General features: G+C 41.0%; 1 protein-coding gene across 1 annotated transcript in view; it reads right to left on the bottom strand.

Annotated features, from left to right (window-relative positions):
* OSTF1 (osteoclast stimulating factor 1) overlaps nucleotides 1-23,827 on the bottom strand; it is a 58,927-nt gene that overhangs the window by 26,107 nt on the left and 8,993 nt on the right. Inside the window, exon 2 of the mRNA XM_053575479.1 lies at nucleotides 5,499-5,545. Coding sequence (XP_053431454.1) covers nucleotides 5,499-5,545 — 47 coding nt within the window. The remainder of the gene's footprint in view (nucleotides 1-5,498; nucleotides 5,546-23,827) is intronic.

Raw genomic sequence — 23,827 nt, 5'->3', positions numbered from 1 at the left:
CCTGCTTTATAGTATTTATTATGTGTCAGGCACTGGTCTAGGCACTTATAAGTATCAATTAGTTTAATCCTTACCAGTTACAGTATGAAGTTGGTGCTATTTGTATCACCACATTATAGATGAGAAACTTGTCCAAGACCAGGAGCAAGTACATTATCAGGAAGATTATAATGCTCTTAACCACCACGTATGCTTTCTTCCTTACAGAAGCACCAAGCTGGCCGTTACCGGTTGTCATGGTGTCATGACCAAAGTTGGTGGCCTTGGAAAACATGTTATTTCCCCTCCCCAACCCCTACTGTCACCTCCATAATATGGTACAAAAACCCAAGAGTAGCACCTTTTTCCTTGTAAGGCATACTTGACCTTGTTTGGTCCTCTCAACAGCCCAGTCGGCAGGGCTGGGTCATGGGTATAATCTCTATTGCACAACCAAGCTCAGAGAGGTTGAATTTGGTGCAAATCGCAGACCGAGTGGCAGGGCAGGGCTGAGCTGGATTTTTGGATTTCCATTCTAGAACTCCTTCTTCTAGGCAAGTGCTACAAACATAGGGTGGCCCAGCAGACTTTACATGACAGAGCAGGACCCTGCTGGTTTCTCTTTAGAAAGCAGCACACACAGCGCACACACTGTGCTCTCCCCATCAGTGTGGTGTGTCTTTACACTGGTCTATCCAGTCCAGCCAGGTCGCTGTGTGACACCTCATTGGGTTAAGGATTGGGGGAGAAAAAAGAACCAGACAGGGTTAGGGTTGCCAAGACTGGCTTGCCTTCAAGGAAGACAGATGAGAAATGGTTGGCATGAAGACCTAGGAGCCATAAGGTGCCTAGTATTCGACCTGTTCAATGGATCACCAAGACTGGGGTTGGGCATGGCTGTTCCTATCTCTTATGGGTAGAACAGTAGCTAAAAACTGGACACAGGCCTCCTTGGGTTGCTGCACATGCCAGCATGCCCCTCAGAGTCCACGTCAGCCTTTCAGTCTTGTCTGGTCCCCATGACTTTAAGGAGGCCAGGTCAGTTTGAGATGTGCAGTGGTGTATCCATCCTTTCAGAGAAATGGTCACAGGGGAGGAAGACCAAACAGAGCTTCCAACATTGTTTAACAGAAATTCTCACCCAGAAAAAGAATATCAGAACCTGGATAAGGTGGCTAACACCTGTAGTCCCAGCTACTTGGGAAGCTGAGAGGTGGGAGGACGGAAGGTGGGAAGCCCAGGAGCCCATATCTTCATAAGGCCAGCCTGGGTAACATAGCAAGACCTAACTTTGAAAGAAAAGAAGAGAAAAAAAGAGAAGAAGAGAAGAAAAGAGAGAAGGGAAAAGGGAGTAAGAGAAGAGAGAATAAAAAACAAGACAAAAAAAGGACAAGAAAAGAAAAGAGAAGGAAGGAGAAATGAATGCAAGGCTAACCTAGTTCTGGGATGATATTTAAAACTTAACAACAGGTACAACATGATCACTTAATCCATCAGGAAGGATGTGGGATGCAGAGGCCACCTGCTCTAGCAGACACTACCCCTTTCACACCCAGATTGAGAGGAAAAGGAGAGGCCACGGGCCTTGAGGCGTCATTATTAACCAAAGCCTACGATCCTTGGGACTATATTAAAAAACAACAGCATTTTAAATTCAGAGTATTTATTTTTTAGACAGAGTCTCATTATATAGTCCTCGGTAGAGTGCTGTAGCATCACAGCTCACAGCAACCTCAAACTCTTGGGCTTAAGCAATTCTCTTGCCTCAGCCTCCCAAGTAGCTGGCACTACAGGCACCCACCACAACACCCAGCTATTTTTTGTTGCAGTTGTCATTGTTGTTTAGCTGGCCTGAGCTGGGTTCAAACCCACCAGCCTCGGTGTATGTGGCTGGCGCTGTAACCACTGTGCTACAGGTGCCAAGCCAATTCAGAGTATATTTTAAAACCTACCAAATTATGTATATTTTCTCATGTATATCCAATGATAACTAAGATTTAAAGAAGGAAAGCAAAAAGCATCGGAAAAACTCCATCCTGAAGCAGATTGGCAGTAAATTAACCAATATACGACAACTCAAAAATATTTGTTAAATATCCATTAATACAGCAAGCAACAGCTACTCCTTCAGTACTAACATTGCTCCTTAACAGTAAGAGTAACTTTACACAATTAATCTTACTGAATTCTCACTAAAACCCCATGAGATTGTTAATATTCTCATTTATTTTATTTTATTATTATTATTTTTTTTTTCAGACAGAGTCTCACTTTCACCCTCAGTAGAGTTGCTATGGTACAGCAACCTCAAACTCTTGGGCTCAAGCATTCTCTTGCCTCAGCCTCCCCAGTAGCTGGGACTACAGGCACCCGCCACAGTGCCCAGCTATTATTAGAGATGGGGGTCTCGAACCCGTGAGCTCATGCAATCCACCTGCCTCAGCATCCCAAAATGGTAGGATTACAGGCATGAGCCACCGTGCATGGCCTAATATTCTCATTTAGTAGATGAGAAACTGTGACAGAGATGTTCAGTAATTTTCTCAAGGTAACACAGCTGCTAAAGAAGCAGAGCAAGGCCTGGCACAGTGGCTCACACCTGCTAATTGTAGCACTCTGGGAGGCCAAGATGGGAGTTCAAGACCAGCCTGAGCAAGAATGAGACCCCCATCTCTACTAAAAATAGAAAAATGAGCCAGGCATTGTGGCAGGTGCCTGTAGTCCCAGATACTTGGAAGGTGAGGCAGGAGTCTTGCTTGAACCCAAGAGCTTGAGCTTGCTATGAGCTAGGCTGAAACACAGCACTCTAGCCTGGGCAACAGAGTGAGATTCTGTCTCAGAAAATAGAAATAAAAATATAAAGTAAAATTAGGTCTTTAGTATAGGCCCCAATCCAAAGACTGGTATCTTTATAAGAAGAGGAGTTTAGAACACAGACATACCCAGAGAAAGGTTATGAAAAAACACATAAAGACGATGGCCACTAACAAGCAGGGAATGGCCCTAGAAGAAAGCAATCCTATCAATACCTTGATCTCATACTTCCAGCTTCTAGAATTGATAGAAAATAAACTTCCAGTAGTTAAACCAACCAGTCCGTGAAACTTTGTTATGCCAGCCTTACAAATTAACACGCTACCCATTGTCCACCTTATCCCACATAGGAGCCATGTCAATGGAACCTCTTGATGAGAAGAACTAGAAGCCCACCATCCCTTTCTTGTACCAGAAACATTTTGCTTACAAAGCCTGAACACGCACATCCGTGTTGACTCTACTAGTTGCCACACTCACTGGCACTCGCCAGGAAGTAGGCATTGAATGTTCACCTCACTCCATCCTCATGGTAGGGTTCCACCGTGGAATGGTGACTCTCACTCCCATTTTAAAGTGACTGGGATTTGAAGGCAGGCCCTGGCCTGGAAGCTGAATTAATGCTCAGTGCCATTTTTTCTGTGCTACCTTCTGAGGCGCTTCTGACTCTGAGGACAGCAGGGCCCAGGGCAAACCCAGATAAAGATGGCAGCAAGCTGACCACAGAAAGAAATCTCTAGGCTCTAGTGTGTAAGAAAGAAGTCAATGGCTGCAGATTCCCCTTCCTGGTTTCTTTCTCCTTTGCCTCCATCTGGATCCCCTGCTTCACTAACTAATCAATCACTCCTGTATCAAAACCCTTCCACTGCCTAGTCAGTGTTTCACATCTCAGCTACAGTAATTCTCCTAAAACTTTGCTATCTCCTCACTCCTTTACTTAAAACCCTCCAACTACTTTCATTCTTACCCAGAGCAAAATTCAAATGAGATCCACAAGGCCCAACCTGAGCTACCCTCTGGCCCAACCCAACTCTCTGGCCTTGCCTTCTACACCAGCTCCCCTATTCACGACTTTCCAAGCCACACTCTCCTCCCTGCTGTCTCTGGAATCCACCAAGATTCTGCTTGTGAGACTGTACAGGGATAAGACTTGGGCCTCACTTCAGATAGGAAGGGGAGGCAACATGGGGCAACATGACCCAGCCTAATTAATTGTAGAAGAGCAAAAACAAATGACCTCCCAGCTGCTGGAATTCAGCTCATACCCATATAAAGAGGGGCCCAACTGTCTGTCTCTTTTTGTTTGATGAGACAGTCTCAGTCTGCTGTGCAGGCTACAGTGCCATGGTGTCAGTCTAGCTCACAACAACCTCAAACTCCTTGGTTAAAGTGATCCCCCGCCTTGGCCTTCCAAGTAGCTGGGTCTACAGACTAATTTTTTTTAGTAGGAGATGGGACCTTGCTCTTACTCAGGCTGATCTCCAACTTTCTGAGCTCAAGTGATTCCCCCATCTCGGCCTCCCAGAGTGGGAGATTGCAAGCGTGACCCTTAGCACCTGAGCCAATTCTCTGTCTTTTGAGTAACATCTTCCAGAACCAAGACGCTGACACCAACTGGTAAGGAACCTGGCTGCAAAGAAATCAGACCTATCTGGATCTAACTACCTCAAGCCAAAAATAGACCCCCATACTGACCTTACCCTGACCTTTCCCTCATTATAACCTCACTTTAACCCTAACAGTCATGCCTGGGGTGGAGATTTAAAATGCTAACAATACTTGTGATGCATAAAGAAGCATGGCCACCAGGTACACAGCCACCAACAGAACCCCACCTCCACGTGCAATGACATCAAAGCTGACACCCACCTTCCTTTTTACAACTCCCTATTTTCCCAGCCCTTGTTCAGAGACCCAGTCTGGCTGCCCCCTTAATCAGCACTGTCTCCCTTTTGTTTAGCCAAAAGCCCCAGGAAAGCCCTGCCTGCCTAAGTCTTTCTGGTCTTGTGCCAATTTCTATTGACTTGGGGACCAAGAACTCAAGGTCTAATACCACCTACACTTGTTCTTCCCTCTGCTCCTTCCCTCCCTCCAGGTCTCTTCTCGAATGTCACCTTTGTAGAAAGGCCATCCCTGAACCCTCACAGAGAAAAGAACACTCTTCTCTCCATTAGCCTCTTTGCTCTTAGCCCTGACACTCACATCCGTCCATTCATCTACTTACTGCCTGTCTCTCTCCTCAGGGATGCAAGCTCCATGAGATTGTCCTTTCTGTTGTCACTGCACTATCCCCAAAGCCTATAACAGGAGCTAGATGGATGGGTGGATTTATGGATGGATACCAAGAATTATAACAATGAAAGACACGCACAGCAGAGACATAGACAAGAGGAAGAATGACTAAGACAGGGTCACTGTGCTTTATATGCAAGTCACTGGTGATGTGAAAGCAGGTAGTCTGATCACATGTAGAGAAGCTTTGCAAGATGGACGATACCACCATCTAGGGACTAGAAGGATATGGAAATTAACCCAGGGGCTTAGCTTGCACATCCCTGGACTGCATGAGAAGTGACCCACATTCATTCCTGTCAGTTACCTAGTTTTATGAAAGAAAAGGCAGACCATTTAGGGCAGAAGAAATGTCTAAATGAAATCACCTTAGCTTTTTATTTCAATTTTAAAGTTAAAAACCAAATACTTACAGTTCTGGGTTCAAATGTATACAGAGCTCTGAAGACTTTAACTTGCCCTAAAAAAGAGAGGGGGAAAAAAAAAAGATCAATTCTTTCATTTATGAATCTGCTCCCAATAGCATTTTCCATTATATTCTTCAGAATTTATTTAGTAAATGCCCACGTGAGAAAGGTACTTCAGAACTAAGCACCTTGGCCACCCGGAAGGCATTCTGAAAATCTGCTTTATTTCCTCCTAAAAGCAGGAGCTACTCAGTTATTTCTACTTAGATTCTGTCTTAATACAAAGCCCTTCCAACCTTAACACCTAAGTTTACAAATATAAACGTAAGCATCTTAACGTAAGGAAATAATGTGATGATTTGCACTCTTCTGAAATCAATGGGTTAGAATTTTATATTTTCCAAAAGAAAAGAAAATACCATGGTGCAAGAAGAAAGGACCTATTGGAGAAGCCTGTGATTTTATTAAATCCCAAAACAGAGAAGAGGATGCAATGACTGAGCAAGAAGGCCACAGTCTTGAGCTCCTGCCAAATAATGTCTCTTCGCACGCCCTTCTGCAGCATCTCTGTAACCCTCTGGATTATAACCACTGATTTGCTGGCCTATCTCAGTTGAGGGCAGGAACTCTAACTTGTTCAATTTTCCCACACCTACTTGGTATACCATATGAACTATAGAAAAATTTGTAAAATGAATATAGTCATCCCTCAGTATTCTCAGGGGATTGGTTCCAGGATCCTTTGGATATTAAAATCCATCAATGCTGACAAAAAATGTTGGAGAAACAGAAATAAACAAATAAAATCCACTGATGCTCAAGTCCCTAATACAAAATGACATAGTATTTGCACATAACCTACATAACATCTTTTGATATACTTGAAATATCTCTAAATCACTTATAATACCTAATACAAGGCAAATGCTGTGTAATTGTATATTTTTTATTACTGTATTGTTATTTTTTACTGTGTTTTTTTCCCCAAATAATTTTGTTCCCCAGTTGGTTAAATCCACAGATACAGAACCCGCAGATACAGAAGGCCAAGTGCACGTAAGTGAAAAGAACAAGTACAGGGAAAAGTGCACAAATAACAGGACACTGTGTTAAGTGAAATACCAGGTCAGACAATTAAGTTCGAGAATTCATCCCAGAAAAAGTGCTACATATCTCACAGCTGAATATCACTACGGTCACCTCCAAGGTACTCACCCTGGGAAGCTATGTATCTACACCAGCACCTTGTCCACCCTTCAGGGCAATTTTAGAACTCTTTTTCTAGAATAGTCGTCAGAACTGTCATCATAGAAGTCTGACAATTAAGTTCCTGAACTCATCCTAGAAAAAGTGCAACCTACATAATCTCATTGCTGAATATCATTACAGTCACCAGTACTTCAAAGGTGACCTTAGTGATATTCAGCAATGAATTATGTAGCACTTTTTCTAGGATGAGTTGCAAACCTACTTGTCCAACCTCATAGGCCAGATACAGAGGCACAAACACTGAAGATCTCACTCATACATATAATCTAAAAATGTTGAACCCATAGAAACAGAGTAAAATGGTGGTTACCAGAGGCTGGGGGTGGAATGATTGAGGAAATACTGGTCAAAGCATATGAAATTTCAGTTAGACAGGAGGAATAAGAGAATTCCTATATTCTGGTGACTTCAGTTAATAACAATATACTATATACTTCAAAATGCTAAGAGAATAGATTTTAAGTGTTCTCCCCACAAAAGTACATGCGACAATGCGAATGCTAATTTTCTTGATTTAGACATTCCATCATGTACATGTATCAAAACATCATGTTGTATACCATACTAAACATATATAATTTTTACTTGTCAGTGAAAAAAATGCTACAGTGACACCAAGAAAAGAGTCTACAAAAAAAAAAGAAACCCAGATCATATGGCAAAGCCAAGTACCATTCTGTTGATATAAATAAGACACACACACACACACACACACACACACACCCTTTAATGACAGCACCAGTTGTGGGGGTCCATCACATTCTACTTTACATGTATTGTTTACATTCATTACATGGGCTGTCTACTACTTTTATAATCAATGAAAACAGTAACAATACGGTTTTCCTTCTTCTAAGCATCTTCCTTTATAAGAACAGCTCGGATGCCTTGTGACTTAGGGTGTCTCCAAGAAGACACTGTGTTGCCATCAGCTGTCTAGTGCTGCATCTCTTTTTGGAGAAGTTAACAGGCAGAAGGAAAGGTCAAAACTTTGGAGTTTGGTTTTTACCCACATTCACACACCCTGAAAGGAAATACTCAGCAGAAGGAGGAACTATCAAGAGAAAAGAATTTTCTGCTGACTTGACTGTCTGAGAGGGGAGATCAGTTACCTTGATGACTTTGAACTTTCCAAAGAGAAGTTATACAAGGAAGCAGTCCACTTGTGACCAAAATCAATAATGACAGAAACTCCTTGTTCCTTTGAGGTAAGGCAGCAATGAGATGTGCTAAGGCTAATTTTGGAAACAAGACCCAATGCCAAATTTACAGGCTTGAGTAAAATTCAAAAAAAAAATAAAAAACCTGAAAACGAATACATGGAGTATGACTAAACCACTGACTTTCATAATGGCATCTTTTGTGATTATCTTACTTGAAACGTCCCCAACTGAAAGGAAGTGGGAGATTTATTTGCATACTAAACATTGAACAGCAATTCCTTAGACTATTAAGGAAAGGAACATTCTAGCTGCTGTAGAAAACCCTTTCCCATAGAGGATCCTATTTATTGGTTAAAATTAGAACATTAGCCTCTTATGAATCCTTTTTAACTCACGCATTATAAAAGTTCTGGGCCTTAATTTACTCCATTCTCAAAACTGGGTCAAGTAGAAACACAAGAATGCAATAGAAACAGCCACAGACGGTGAAAGAAGCAGATGACTTTCACAATTACAGTTTAACAACCCTAAATAGTCTCTCAAGAGAACAATATTTAATAATATTTATTAATTCACTGATCATTTTTACATCACGTTTAATTCAATATTAAGTAATGTTCTGTAAGTTTATGGTTTTACAGAGTATTGAGGAGAAGAAATTATGGTAATCTAATTTATCCTCCTTACAGACGTCTAAAAAACAGTAAACATCTTAAAAGGCTATCAAGAGCAGGCACTGATGAATTCCAAATTTATTTGTTCTTGCATATGCAAAGAGGCTAAATTAGATGCTTTCTTCGGGCTCTACCAAGTTTGATTATTTTCTCATCAAAGCACAGTGAAGAGATAAAGTAAATCTGAGAAGATGACATAAATGACCTGGAATTCACCTGAACTGAGGCTGAAAAGAATTTCGTAAGAACCAGCATGGGAACAGCATTAAGGATTTGAGCAGGGCCGGGCTGCTTTTATAAGCAAGATAAGCACATTCTTATCACAGCAGAGGCAGCAGCAGGCGCCTGCTGGCTTCTGGGTCCCTGGCGCCTCACCTTGCCAGGAAGGCCCTTCCCTTCTCTCTCCAACCCCTACAGAGAAGGGGTGATCCACTTAGTCTTCAGCCACACTCTGTACTCTCCTCTGGAATTAGACCCCAGACTCCACAAATGAACCCTTATACATGGCAGGGAAGGCATGCTGTGGTTCTGGAACAGGGTCTTTTACAGGCAAAAAAAAAAAAAAATTAGAGAAATTTCGGCTCTGAGGTATGCAAACATATGTATCAGTGCACTTCTGAGACCCTGGAACACCACTCAGATGGACTTGAACCTTATGAATTCAAACATGGAATTTCTAATCCATTTTATTCTCTGCTGGTGAAGAGGAGGAGGAGAAAGCCACCAAGACAGCATTAAAAAGGGACAGCTCACTGTAAGAGACAGACATACAATTAACAGCAAGAGGAATGACCATTCAAAATATCAGACCTCAATTAACTGTAGTCAATTTACCTTCTGTTTAAGAATGCTGGGAAGCATGAGATATTTAGATGGCTTGCATTTAAAATGGCTATGATAACTATTATAACCCACTATGATAGTTAAAATGAAAAATATTGACAATGGGACAAACTGTGGTACATTCAGACAATGGAATGTTACTCAGCTCTAAAAAGAAATGAGCTATCAAGCCACAGAAAGGCCTGGAGGAAACTTAAATGCATATTTATTTCTAAGTGAAAGAAGCCAGCTGAAAAAGCTCCACATTGTGTGATTCCAACTATGACATTCTAGAAAAGGCAAAAATATGGAGACAGTGGAAAGATCAAAAGTTGTCAGGGGTTAGGAGGAGGAAAGGACGAATAGATGGAGCACAGAGGATTTGGGGGGCAGTGCAACTACTCAGTATGATAATCTAATGATGGATACATTTGTCCAAACCCACAGAAAGCATAAGACAAGCCCAATGTAAATATGGACTTTGGATGATAATGATGTGTCAATGCAGGATCATGAATTCTAACAAATGTATCACTGAAATGTTGGTAATGAAGGAGCTCTGAATGTGGCAGGGGGAACATACGGGAAATCTCTGTGCCTTCTACTCAATTTTGCTATGAAACTAAAACTGTTCTTTAAAAAAAGCCTATTAGGGTGGCGCCTGTGGCTCAGTGAGTAGGGCACCAGCCCCATATACCGAGGGTGGCAGGTTCAAACCCAGCCCCAGCCAAACTGCAACAAAAAAATAGCCGGGCGTTGTGGCGGGCACCTGTAGTCCCAGCTACTCAGGAGGCTGAAACAAGAGAATTGCCTAAGCCCAGGAGCTGGAGGTTGCTGTGAGCTATGACGCCACTGCACTCTACCGAAGGCGATAAAGTGAGACTCTGTCTCAAAAAAAAAAAAAAAAAAGCCTATTAATTTAAAAAAATATATTGGCGATGCTAAGTATTAACAAAAACAGAACAACTGGAATTCTCAGACACTGCTAGGGGAGTGTAAACTAGGACAGCTACTAGAGAAAACTGTATGGCAGTATCATTAATTCATTATTATTTACTTTTTTTTAATTTTATTTTTTTTTTATTGTTGGGGATTCATTGAGGGTACAATAAGCCAGGTTACACTGATTGCAATTGTTAGGTAAAGTCCCTCTTGCAATCATGTCTTGCCCCCATAAAGTGTGACACACACCAAGGCCCCACTCCCCTCCCTCCATCCCTCTTTCTGCTTCCCCCCCCATAACCTTAATTGTCATTAATTGTCCTCATATCAAAATTGAGTACATAGGATTCCTGCTTCTCCATTCTTGTGATGCTTTACTAAGAATAATGTCTTCCACTCATTAATTCATTTTTCATAAGTCTTAAGATGCCTTTGAGATTTTTTTTTTGTAGAGACAGAGTCTCACTCTACCGCCCTCGGGTAGAGTGCCGTGGCGTCACACGGCTCACAGCAACCTCTATTCTTGGGCTTACGCGATTCTCTTGCCTCAGCCTCCCGAGCAGCTGGGACTACAGGCGCCTGCCACAACGCCCGGCTATTTTTTTATTGCAGTTTGGCCGGGGCTGGGTTTAAACCCACCACCCTTGGCATATGGGGCCAGCGTCCTACTCACTGAGCCACAGGCGCCGCCCAAGATGCCTTTGAGATTTTAAGTTGCATTTTTCGACATGAACATAACTGGAAAATCTTTCCCAGCATTTATAGAACTAAAATTATACAAAAATAATCCCTACGGGGGCAAGACACAAGTATAAGAGGGATCTTACCTAACAAATGCAATCAGTGTAACCTGATTTCCTGTGCCCTCAATGAATCCCCAACAATAAAAAAAAAAAAAAATCCCTACCAGCTGGGCACCTGTAGCTCAGTGGTTATGACACTGGCCACATGCTCCAGGGCTGGTGGGTTCCATCCCTGCCCAGACCTGCTAAGCAAAAAAAAAAAAAATAGCCAGGCATTGTGGTAGGTGCCTATAGTCTCAGCTACTAGGGAGGCTAAAGCAAGAGAATCGCTTAAGCCCAAGAGTTTGAGGTTGCTATGAGCTATGATGCCACGGAACTCTACCAAGGGTGACAAAATGAGACTCTGTCTCAATAATAACAATAATAATAATAATCCCTACCTGTCTTACTTCCCCAAAGCACAGTGAGTCTCAATATTTTTAAACTGTGGGTCATGACTTTTTAATAAATTGGGAAACTAATTTAATGGCTATTGAAAAAACTTAAATAGGACCGAAAAGAGCAGAGTACACTGTATTTAACAGAAGTAATTATGGTTTTGTGAAATTTTTATTTCACTGGGAATGAATAGGTACATGGCTAAATATTAAGGAAAATTACTAAATACATAATTTCTAGCATAATGCCAAATGGCCAAATATTAAAAATCAATGTATGCCAAAGCTAATTATTACCTTCAACAGAATGAACTACTGGGATACAAGAATAGATGTGAAATTTTATTTTAAAACTCAATTATGATTATAATCTCATTATTAAGATTCAAGTACACCATTTTTAAAATTTGACATAAAAGGGCAAAAACTACAATTCCTTGGCACTGTCAACTATAGCCTGATGAGACTTTTGCAAAACTAAAAAATGCTCTCTCTGAAATGAGGTCTGTGAGAAAGCAAGACACTTTTGCACGAATTCTGCCCACTTGGCTACCACCAGTGCTATCTTCCCAGCATGTTAGTAAGTTCTTCTTCCTCCCTAATGGGAACCAACGGGGTCAAGACCTGCCTTCTCTTCATTTCCAGGGCTTGAAGATGTGTTTAATGATGTTGGAGCACATTCACTGAAGGTAATCCCAACAAGAATACAATGGTTTCCCCCCAAAAAAATTATTAACGACTGCACTTTCTCATAATTAATTCTCAATCTATAACCTACAATTTTTTCTACTTTTTTTTTTTTTTGAGACAGAGTCTCACTATGTCACCCTTGGTAGACTGCTATGCCATCACAGCTCACAGCAACCTCAAACTCTTAGGCTCAAGCAATTCTCTTGCCTCAGCCTCCCAAGCAGGTGGGACTATAGGCACCTACCACAATGCTGGCTTTTTTTTTTTTTTTTTTTGATTGTTTGTTTAGCAGGCCCGGGCTGGGTTGGCACCCACCAGCTCCAGTGCATGTGGCCGGTGCTCTAACCACTGAGTGACAGGCGCAGAGCCAATTTTTTACACTTAATATACTAAAATGTATATATATATTTTGGGACTTAAAATTAACAGACTTAAAGCATTGTCAAGTATTACAACAGTTTGCTCTTCTAATAGTAAACATATAATACATTTATACTTTCAACTGAGAGCCTTTTGGTATGTAATGCACAAAATATGAAACACACATTCAGAATAAGTTCCGTTAAATAAATCCATATGGCTGCCTTGTTTCCATTACTGGTACTGCTACAATGATTAGGCAGAAGGGTTACCTATGCAATCTACAATCCTTACTCAAGAGGTGTGGGTACGTTGGGAATGATACTGAAGTAGGCACTCTACCATTGGGCCAATCAGCCAAAGCTAAATGACAGATGTTTGAAGAAATGCAAAGCTAAGGTGAATTTCTGTCAAAGTCAAAAGAAGTTTAGAAGCAACTGCTCCAGACTATCTGATCAAATTAGGAATTTGCTACAAAACTCTGTAAAGATATTTCCTCTACTTTGTGAATTTCAAAATTCAGCCTGTATATAAAAAACAAAACAGAACAATATTCTCTCATCTCCCCCAAAAGGAGATAGTTATAATTAGTCTCAGAGTTCTCAGGAGGAAAGAAGACGAAGAGAATTATTTGATCAAAAGAGAATTGTATTAAAAAAAAAAAAAAAAGAAAAGGACAGCGCCTGTGGCTCAAAGGGGTAGGGCCCCGGGCCCCATGTGCTGGAGGTGGCGGGTTCAAACCCAGGCCCAGCCAGAAATTACAAAAAAAAAAAAAAAAAATTTACTATATACCTATAGTTTTCTCCTAGTTGTCTAAGAACACACAGGGAGTATTAACCTTCTTGATTTATACCCCAGGGGTATAAAGAAAAATTGTATCACCGCCTCCAAATATTCTCGGGGTAAGTAAAAGTATTGATGTTATTTCTACTAAGTATATTTAAATTATTCTATTAAACATTCATGATGAAACAGGATGTTTTCTACTCAAAAACAAAACAGATGAGTTCATGTGACAGTATGCAAGAGTCAAGGCCACTGTTTTTTATTCCTAGGGTGACAGGAAGCAGCTGTGGTGTTCTGTTGCGCCAACACAGGATCCCCTGGGCTTTGTGGATTCCAAAGCCCATAAATGAGGTGATTAGCTCAGAACAGGCTTCTTGGCCCAGATCTCTATTGGCATCATTCCACAAAAGCCCACTGCTCTTGGAAATAAAAAGATGCTATAATCCTTGGAAAGAAAATCATACTGTGTGCACAGCAATGTCCAAGAGTTTCTGATGTAATGAATAAATGTCTTCCCTTATACGTTCTTGAATTAACCCAGATTCCATCAATTCTATTTGGAGATATATCTTCAATTCTACTTGCATATATACCTTTAAAGGACATAACTAGTAGAAAAGTCTATGAACATGACATTTTTACTCCTCCTTCTTATAACATCACCCTTCCAGGCCACTTTCCCTAGCCAGTCCAAAAAAGGAAAACAAAACAAAAAAAAAAAAACCTGAAGAATTTGAAACGTGTCTTGATTTCAGCTGCAGGAATAGCAGACTTGTTAAAAACAGTAGCTAGTGTGTTTTCTGACAAGAGGGTTCTGTTTATTAACAGTGTGCCTTTCTAATCCATTTTTTTCTTTGCTTATGCTTTTCAGTGCCTTTTAGCAAACTTGGTTACTTTTGCATCTTGAGGGACTGTACCCACTAGTTAATTTATTTCTCCTTCATGGCATAAAACAAAAATCACAAAGAGCAGTGTTCAAAATTTCAAATGACGAGCTCTTTGCCAACTATGTCTTGACTGGGTAAAAATCAGAGACAGAGCAGTGGTCCCTAAAAACTTTAACCCAGGACAAACTGCCTACAAAGTTAATTTGAGGAAATCTTGGTGAATAATAGAAGAAAATTTTTTACTTCAATCATTGGAATTAAAAAAAAAAAAAAAGGCTACACTGGTCATGCCACCTTCTGCACAAGGCAAGATCAGTCCAAGGGCTGACCCATGACAGCAACTCCTGTTTTTGTGTGATCCCTAAGCTAGGAATAATTTTACATTTTAAACAGATGAGAGGAAAATGAAAAGAAAAATAATATTTCATGATACATCAAAATGATCCAAAATTCGAATTGCAGTGCCTATGAATAAAGTTTTATTGGAACACAGCCATCATTTGCTTTTTGTCTGTGGCTGCTTTCACAATATACAATGGCAGAGTTGAGGCATTGTAACACAGACCATTATGGCCCACAAAGACTAAAATATTTACTATCTGGCCCTTTACAATTAAGGTCCACTGCCCCTATCCTGTGCTCCCTTTTTCCTGTAAATAAGAAGCCAGATAAAAGGAGCACATGCCATGGTGTGAAAAACTGCAGCTCCAAATCTGCCTCTCACCCCAAACCAATCTGGGTTGTGGCCTTCTCCAATATAAAATGATTGGTTGGTCAGCAACTCCATATATCCAAGATTAGAGACTAATACTAGATTCCCTAACATTAAAATCTTGAAGAAAAAAATAATCTTTCTAAAAAAAAATTACCCTTCTAAATTCACATTTTATGGGACATTGACCATGGGGTAGACATCATGCGAAACACTAACTCTCAGCAACTTATTTAATCCTCAAAACAATCTCATGATTTGTAAATACTCTATTAACCCCATGTTGCAGACAAGAAAACTGAGTGAGAGAGAGTAAGCAACTAGCCTCTCACACAGCTAGGAAAGAGGCTTAAACCCAGGCCATCTGGCTCCAGAGCCTATGCTCTGAACACTGCTCAGAAAGAGCAATGTTCAGAAAGATCTGAGCAATGTTGGCACCCAGGGAATGAATGACACTAAGGAAATTAAAATTTGTAAAATGCTGAGTATGGTTTCTGATGCACTGTATGGGCCCATAAATGTTAGCTTTTATTAATTATTGTACCTTTTCACATTATTTGGGGGCCTATTCCTGGTGTCTGTCTTCACTGAGAGAGTATTATCAAAATCCTAGTTCTTGGTGGGACTGCAAACTAGTACAACCTTTCTAGAAGAAGTATGGAGAAACCTCAAAGCACTCAAGCTAGACCTCCCATTTGATCCTGCAATCCCATTACTGGGCATCTACCCAGAAGGAAAAAAATCCTTTTATCATAAGGACACTTGTACTAGACTGTTTATTGCAGCTCAATTTACAATCGCCAAAATGTGGAAACAGCCTAAATGCCCACCAACCCAGGAATGGATTAACAAGCTGTGGTATATGTATACCATGGAATACTATTCAGCCATTAAAAAAAATGGAGACTTTACATCCTTCGTATTAACCTGGATGGACGTGGAAGACATTATTCTTAGTAAAGCATCACAAGAATGGAGAAGCATGAATCCTATGTACTCAATCTTGATATGAGGACAATTAATGACAATTAAGGTTATGGGGGGGAAGCAGAAAGAGGGACGGAGGGAGGGGGGTGGGGCCTTGGTGTGTGTCACACTTTATGGGGGCAAGACATGATTGCAAGAGGGACTTTACCTAACAATTACAATCAGTGTAACCTGGCTTATTGTACCCTCAATGAATCCCCAACAATAATTAAAAAAAAAAAATCCTAGTCCTATACATTAGGGAATTTTTCATTAATAGTATCCCAGCAAGAGACCCCCTAATGCTTCTGTTAAGAAATAAAGCATAGCTTCTAACATTATGTCCCTTAAGAGCTATTAAAAAATTAAATATGAATTTTAAATTGTCATTTTTGAAGTCTATGGCTATGAATATAGAATTACAGAAAAAAAACACATAAACATGTAAATGTATACATGTTGGAATACGGGTTAGCTTAATATTCATTTTTTTTTTTAGCCTAATATTTTTTTTAAATGTTTATCATCTCTCTGGGCGGCACCTGTGGCTCAAAGGGGTAGGGCGCAGGCCCCATATGCCGGAGGTGGGGAGTTCAAATCCAGCCTTGGCCAAAAACTGCAAAAAACAAAGTTTATCATCTCCCTCAAAAATTAACTTCTGCAGGATATACTTATTATGTTTTGTTGTTATGTAAAAAAGGCTAACAGTAATGTTATATGTGCAATCAGCTATATAAAACAAGTTTTAGTAAGAAAAGCTAGAAAGAAATAACACCAAAATATTAAAAGTTATCTCTGGATGACAGAACTCTGAGTCATGTTTATTTTCTTCTTTATTTTCTAAATTCTCTATAATGGAAAGAATTCCATACACAACTTGGAAAATGTGTTCTCATGTAATGTCCTGTTGGAGAACAACTTACAAGTCACTTATATTTTTATTTATCCACAAAGTATTTATTAATATGAGTCCTCCTTTGTTTTCTTTTCTTTTTTTTTTTTTTTTGTAGAGACAGAGTCTCACTTTATCACCCTTGGTAGAGGGCCATGGTGTCACACAGCTCGCAGCAACCTCCAACTCCTGGGCTTAGGCAATTCTCTTGCCTCAGCCTCCCCAGTAGCTGGGATTACAGGCGCCTGCCACAGCACCCGGCTATTTTTTGTTGCAGTTTGGCCGGAGCCGGGTTTGAACCTGCCACCCTCAGTAGATGGGCCAGCGCCCTACCCACTGAGCCACAGACAGCACCCTTTTTTTTTTTTTTTTGAGACAGAGTTTGACGCTGTCACTCTGGGTAGAGTGCTATGGTTGCGTGGCTTACAGCAATATCTAAACTCTTGGGCTCAAGTGACCCTCATGCTTCAGCTTCCCCAATAGCCAGGACTAATCTCTCACCATTTTCTACCCAAGCTTCAGGCACTTTGATTTACGGTATGTTCCTAGACCATATTTCCTACTTCCAGGCCCTGGGCGACTTTTTGCTGCTCTTTATTCTGGGACGCCCCAACTACTCCACCAGACTAGTTTTTCTATTTGTAGAAGAAATGAGGTGTCTTTTGCTCAGGCTGGTCTCTGAACTCCTGAGCTCAGGAGATCCACCCCTTGTCCTCCCAGAGTGCTGTTTCTTTTTTTCCCCCCCGACCTTGCCATGAAAAACAGTGGTAGGAAGTGAAGTAGCTACAATGCCAAGTCTACCCACAAAACTGAGTACAGAGACATGCAGGGTAACACAGCCAGTGAAGGGACTCCCAGGGTCACTGCAGGCTGTCTTGGGGGAGGACATCTACTTTGATTTTGGAAGGATAATAGTAGTCACCCACGCACGGAGGGGCAACTTGGGGGAATCCCAGAATAAAGTGCAGTAGAAAGACACACAGGGCCTGGAGCTAGGAAGTGTGTGGTCTAGGAACATCTGGTAAATCAAAGTGCCTGAAGCTTGGGTAGAAAATGGTGAGAGATTAGGCCAGAGCAAACCGCAGAGTTGTCCAACCTTTTTTCTTTCCTACCTAGACTTTGGGAGAATGAGAGGTGTCTTGGGCCACACAGTAAATACACAAACACAAATGAAAGCTGATTAGCAAAATAAAGGTCTGTTTTTTGTGATACCGGATACCACAGATAAGCAAAAAAAAGTCCTCACAAAATCAGCCTGCAGGCTGCAAGTTGAACACCTCTGAGGCCTAGAGGTTTTTCAAACTCTTTTGAGAACCACAGGAAGAAAAGTATTTCACTTTAGAGCCCAGGACACACACACATACTCATAAAACTTCAAAAAGGTTTTATTAAAAAAAAATTGTATCTTTAGAGTGATTCACTCTGACATTTTTGGTTTTATTCTATTTTCTTTCTTTCAGAATACTAGTCACGACTAACTATACTGAGTTCATAATCGACTGGATCACCATTCAGTTTGGAAAAACACCAGGTCACAACATTTAATATTTGAATGTGTGTAACCAGTGTTTAGAGACTAAACAGAAAATTTTCAGATTTAGCTACCTGGTACTATTAGCAACAAGAAAATTTTCTCAGAATATTTAAAATGACCTAGGCTTAGTCCTCGCTCTATAAAGACACATCCCAGCAAGAAGACATTATGATAAAAACGTCCTTCATTTTTAGGCCTTTTAGGCCTGATAAAGAAACAAGGATAAACACAGTACTTAGGAAAAGAGAATCACTAGAGACAGAATTGAGTTTAAACTCAATCAAAGCTGACTCGATAAATACACAGGGCGGGTATTTGTAGCTGGGGGTATTTGACTATTGCTAGTTAATTCTAGGAACTCTGGTATAATAATACAAACTCTGTACATGGGAGGATTATAAAACACAAGAGGAAAAGATAAATAACAAAGAATCAGCAGTATCTTTGAAAACTAAGCCCCTCTTCATTTCAAAGACAAAAGGATTCACATTTTCTCAGGTAGCACACACAAGAGACTCAAGTTCAATCTCAAATTATAACAGAAGCAAAAAGAGGAAAGCAAGTTCAGAGAAGCCATCTATAAGAGACCCAACAACATGTACAAACATTTCATTTCTTCCAAGATCATACGTTCACTAAGACTATAGCATTTAAACTGGAAGTCATTTCCCTAATCAGATCCTCAACACCCAGCAGCACTACTTCAAAAGGCGTAGATTGTGTTCCTAAAAATCCACCTTCTAATCATGAAAGTAAGCTTGCTAGTGGCCCCAGAAATGTGGCATGGGATGCCTCTACCCGCCCACTGAATTCCAGGGCCAAACTTGGCATCTCCCTGATGGCTCAGTCCAGGCAGCTGAGGTGATGAGTTCCTTCTCCAGCATGGCCTAGTCTGGAAAGTAGAGATTATTTATGGAAAGAAGGAGCTAGACAGAAGTCAGGAGGGTCTAGAAGGATCAAAGGAATCCAAGAGACTCCCAAAAAGCCAGGGGAAAATTTTAACCCAAAGAAATGTCAAGGTATTTCCCAAACCAGCTCAGACCTTGAGAAGAGGAAGAAGGGCTCAAGAGAATGGGATCCTTTTGGATTTCCCCAGAGAATGATGAGACCAGACAAATGAAAAGCTGTGGTTTTCTGGAGGTGTAATTAAAATATGGTAAATTACAGGGCCATTCTTGTGGAAATCCCCCTGTCTGTCAAGGTTCTACTGGGGGCAGTGAAGGTTGTGACAACACTCCTAAAAATTATATACTGACCCTCCAGCCCTTCCAAAGTCCAAGCCCACGCCCACTTCTGACACGGCACAGGCCCAAAAACTTTTTTTTTTAACTCTTTTCATTGATGGAAGCCCAGAAGATCACTTTATCTTTTTATGAATATGAGGGCTCAGATGAGGGAAAGCAGGCAATGGAACAGTAAAATTTGCCCTTAAACTTCGAGGAATGCCCTTGGTCCCCTCCCAACCCCTAAGTCTGCAGCACTATTTGCTGTGTAGGATGTTGGTGAAGTGGCAATGAAAATAACCTCTCTGCCCACAGGGACAGAAGAGGGAAGAGTCAGTGCTCTTTGGGGCAGTGGCTTGCCACCAATATGCAGCGGTCATCTAAATTGTAGGCTTTCTAATTAAATACCAGGAATCTACCCTTCTCCTATACCCTGTCCATGTGCACAAGTAACTTGCTTCCTCTTGCCATCTGTCCTGACAAATTGCCATTCTTTACCTTTGTTTTTAAAGATAGCTAGTGGAAAATTAACACCTGTGCCAGGCACGGTGGCTCAGGCCTGTAATCATAGAACTCTGAAAGGCTGAGGTGGTAGGACCCCTTGAGCTCCAGAATTCGAGACCAGCCTGAGAAAGAGCAGGACCCCATCGCTACTAAAAACAGAAAAATCAGCCAGACATCATGGTGGACAACTGCAGTCCCACCTACTCAGGAGGCTGAGGCAAGAGGATTGCTTGAACCTTGAACCCAAACGTCTAAGGTTGCTGTGGGCTAAAATGATACCACCAGCACGCTAGCTGGGGGTAACAAAGTGAGACTCTGTCTTAAAAAAAAGGAAGAAAGAAAGAAAATATATAAATGTCATTTTCTTTTTTTAAAAAGAGGTTTTTGGTTTCTGCCAGTGCAACTGGAAGAGCAATGGGCAGACTGAAAACCAATCTTTTGGGAAAGACTCAGTGTCCCTCTTCTAGAGAGAAGCACTGAAAACTCTCCTCCCTGTAATCAAATGTGAGCATATCTATAAAGTCTGAACTTGAATCCATGACTTCAAACTGTCACTTCTAAAAGAGATGGGGAAAATAAGACGGAAAAAGAAAGGAAGAGTCTGAATGGCATTTTGCAGAGAATTAATGTTTAAAACCTAGTAGAAGATAGGTCTCAATCTCAGATCTGTCTACAGAGCCGAGCTGCAATCGAATTATTATAATTACTGAGTTATAATCAATTTTACATTTTCCAGACATAGAAGTCTTTAATGTTTCGATGGCCATTCATGAATGACCACATTCTGGTCACTGCAGGAGTCTCACTGGCATCTCTGTATATACAGCCCTAAAAACATTCCTGCAGAGCTACCCCAGTGCTCTGTCTCTAGATAGCTGCAATTAAAAAAAAAAAAAAGAACTGCCTGCCTCACATAGCCAAAGCCTAAATGAAATCATAAGACCTAATTATTTATACATGTGCCTGCTCTCTAATCCTCATCCTAACCTTACTATTCTCTGTTCATCATGGAAATCTGGACTTATGAAGAGCCCTTGTTTAATTCCTCCATGTTTCTAGTCACATGACACTGAGCACTGGAAGTAGCTGGGAGTTTGTGTGAGACCATAAAAAATGGCCCAGGAATTTAGAAAAAGCAGCACAGAATAAAATCATTTAGAAATTCCAGAAATTATCTGAAAGACCAATCTAAGGCAATGAAGAAAATCAGAATCAGATTTAGCATGAGTTGAAGAAACTGAGGCCCAGGGTTATCTAGTGACTTATCAAGATCACTTAACAAATTAAAAAAATTGGGACCAGAAATTCATACCAAAGCAAATATTGAATTTCCATTACTATACTCTGGCTCGTCCTCCTCCTCCTCCAAAGCATGGCTCAATCCTGTAATATTTACCCTGTAAGAGAAATGTTATGCCTAAAGTCCCATCATTAGAGTTATTCATTTTAAAGGGGAATTCCTTTTTTGAACCTTGTTTCTATCTTATCTTATATCTTGATGTAAGTACCTTTGGGAAGGCAATGACAATAAATCAGTGATTGATTTAACACTGGCAGTGAATTTTTTCATCCGACAAAAAGCAGTGAATTTGTTCTAAAGGTCCTATGAAATTGAGAGAAGAGGAAACCAAGTTCTAGTTGATGGTAGTGAGAAAACCTGGAACTGTCCTGAGCTAGGTACTGTTATAAGGCTCTCTGGGCACATGGCCTTGGTACTCTGGGGTACCAAAATCAGAATTCAAACAACTGGCTATGCCATTCAAGTCTGCCAAAGGTTAGGTATGAAGAAGGAAAGCAGCCCATCAGGAAATCCACTTAAAAGTAGACAGAGATCCAGACCAATCTTAGGGTCAAAGAATATTGGAAAGGTACTGTTAGCCAAAGCTAAAAACTATGTAGGACAGATGTCTGAGCAGGAAAATAATTAGGCAAACGATAAGGGTTCAGAACAGAGGGAACAGCAGGTATCCAGGTACCCGTCAGCAAGAGAGTGCTGAGCCAGGTGTCATGACACCAGAAAGACCCAGTATCAGCTACACATCAGGAAAGGGTCAGGAGCCCAAGGTGGAGAATAAAATTCCTAACCAGACAGTGTCAAGTCCTAGAGGTTCTCTACCACCCCAATATTTAGATGCAAGACTGTTCCCCAAGAATGGAAATCATTAGGTAAGAACTAGAAGCTCTTTCAGATGAGAGAGCTTCCTTGAAAGAGAAAGTAGGCAGTGTCTATAAGCGTTGACTCTCACTTCATAGTTCAGCTTGAGGTAGTCCCAGGTTCTAGTGGGCAGCTGCTTGGGTAACTTAAATTTAGAACCTGAACGTGAGGATGAAAAGACTATGATTTATTCCCCAACAGAAAATTTTAAGCTTGACACACCATACAGAATATTAACTTTGGAGGAAATAGCTTCTGTTGCAATGTTTATTACAGCCAGTTTCCTTGCCTGAAACACCCGTAAGAATAGCTTCAGTTTAGTTTCTTCCAGGGCTATCATCAGACAAAGCTGAACGGTAACTCATTAAAATGATAGGCCCGAAAAGTAATGAAACAATATGTGCTAGCCAGAAAACTCCACAAACGTGGGTAATCCTGAGATAATCCTAAGAGTCTGGTTTCAAGCAAGGAAAGATAAGACTCTGAAATGTCCAAATCTCCTGGCGTCTGAGATACCTTTCAACTGTGTCAAAAGGCTAGAGGGGCTTCTCTCAGCAGCCCGTCTTCACCCAAGCTCAGTGAGCTGGAGTTTAGAGGCACCTTTCCTCCAAATATAGATTTTTGGTAAGGAAATTCCCAGAAGGCAGACATTGTAGACTAACCTCCAGGTTGAAGTCATTTCTTTGTCTCAAGAGTGAGTTGATTCAAGATCTGGATGGGAAGTTAGGAATCCTGAAATAGAACTCAGGAATTTCTATGAAACAAGCAAAATTCCTGGAGTGTAGGGATGCCAGAAAGACCCTCTCAAAGCTGCCTTCAGATCTTTATAAAGCGCTGAGGCAGCCTTTTTCTTTTTTTTTTTTTTTTTTTTTGAGACAGTCACAAGTTGTCACCCTGGGTAGGGTGCCATGGTGTCATAGCTCACAGTGACCTCCAACTCTTGGGCTCAAGCAATCCTCTTGCCTCAGTTTTTCTATTTTTAGTAGAGACATGTTCTCCTTCTTGCTCAGGTTGGTCTCAAACTCGTGAGCTCAAGCAAACCACCTACCTAAGCCTCCCAGAGTGCCAGGATTACAGGCCTGAAGGCAGTCTCTTTTTTTTGAGACAGTCTGACTGTGTCACCCTTGGGCTTAAGCAGTTCTCTTGCCTCAGCCTCCCTAGGAGCTGGGACTACAGGCACCCACCACAATGCCTGGCTATTTTTTATTGCAGTTGTCATTGTTGTTTAGCAGGCCCGGGCTGAGTTCAAACCTGCCAGCCCTGGTGTACGTGGCTATTGACCACTGTGCTACAGGCACCGAGCCTAAGGCAGCCTCTGTAGCATGAGCATGAAGTGAGTTGGTTAGAAGGGCTCCCTTAACTTGGATTCAAATTGCTTTCAGGCTCTCTGGAAGTCAGGAGCACTAGGTAGAAAAGATCCACATTTAGTGCATTTCTTGAGGATGCAAAATCAAAATAGCTTACCAAATTACAAGGGATGCTAAAGAGTTTTAAAATTCCAAGCCAGTCAAAATGCATAAATACAAATCTATCCTCCAACTCCTATCCTAAGTTGAGAAATTTGCCTGTGGCTTTC

This window comes from Nycticebus coucang, chromosome 2 (assembly GCF_027406575.1).
Source record: "Nycticebus coucang isolate mNycCou1 chromosome 2, mNycCou1.pri, whole genome shotgun sequence".
Lineage (NCBI taxonomy): Eukaryota > Metazoa > Chordata > Mammalia > Primates > Lorisidae > Nycticebus > Nycticebus coucang.
Note: the sequence above shows the minus strand (reverse complement) of the source record. Positions and strands in the feature narration are given on the sequence as shown.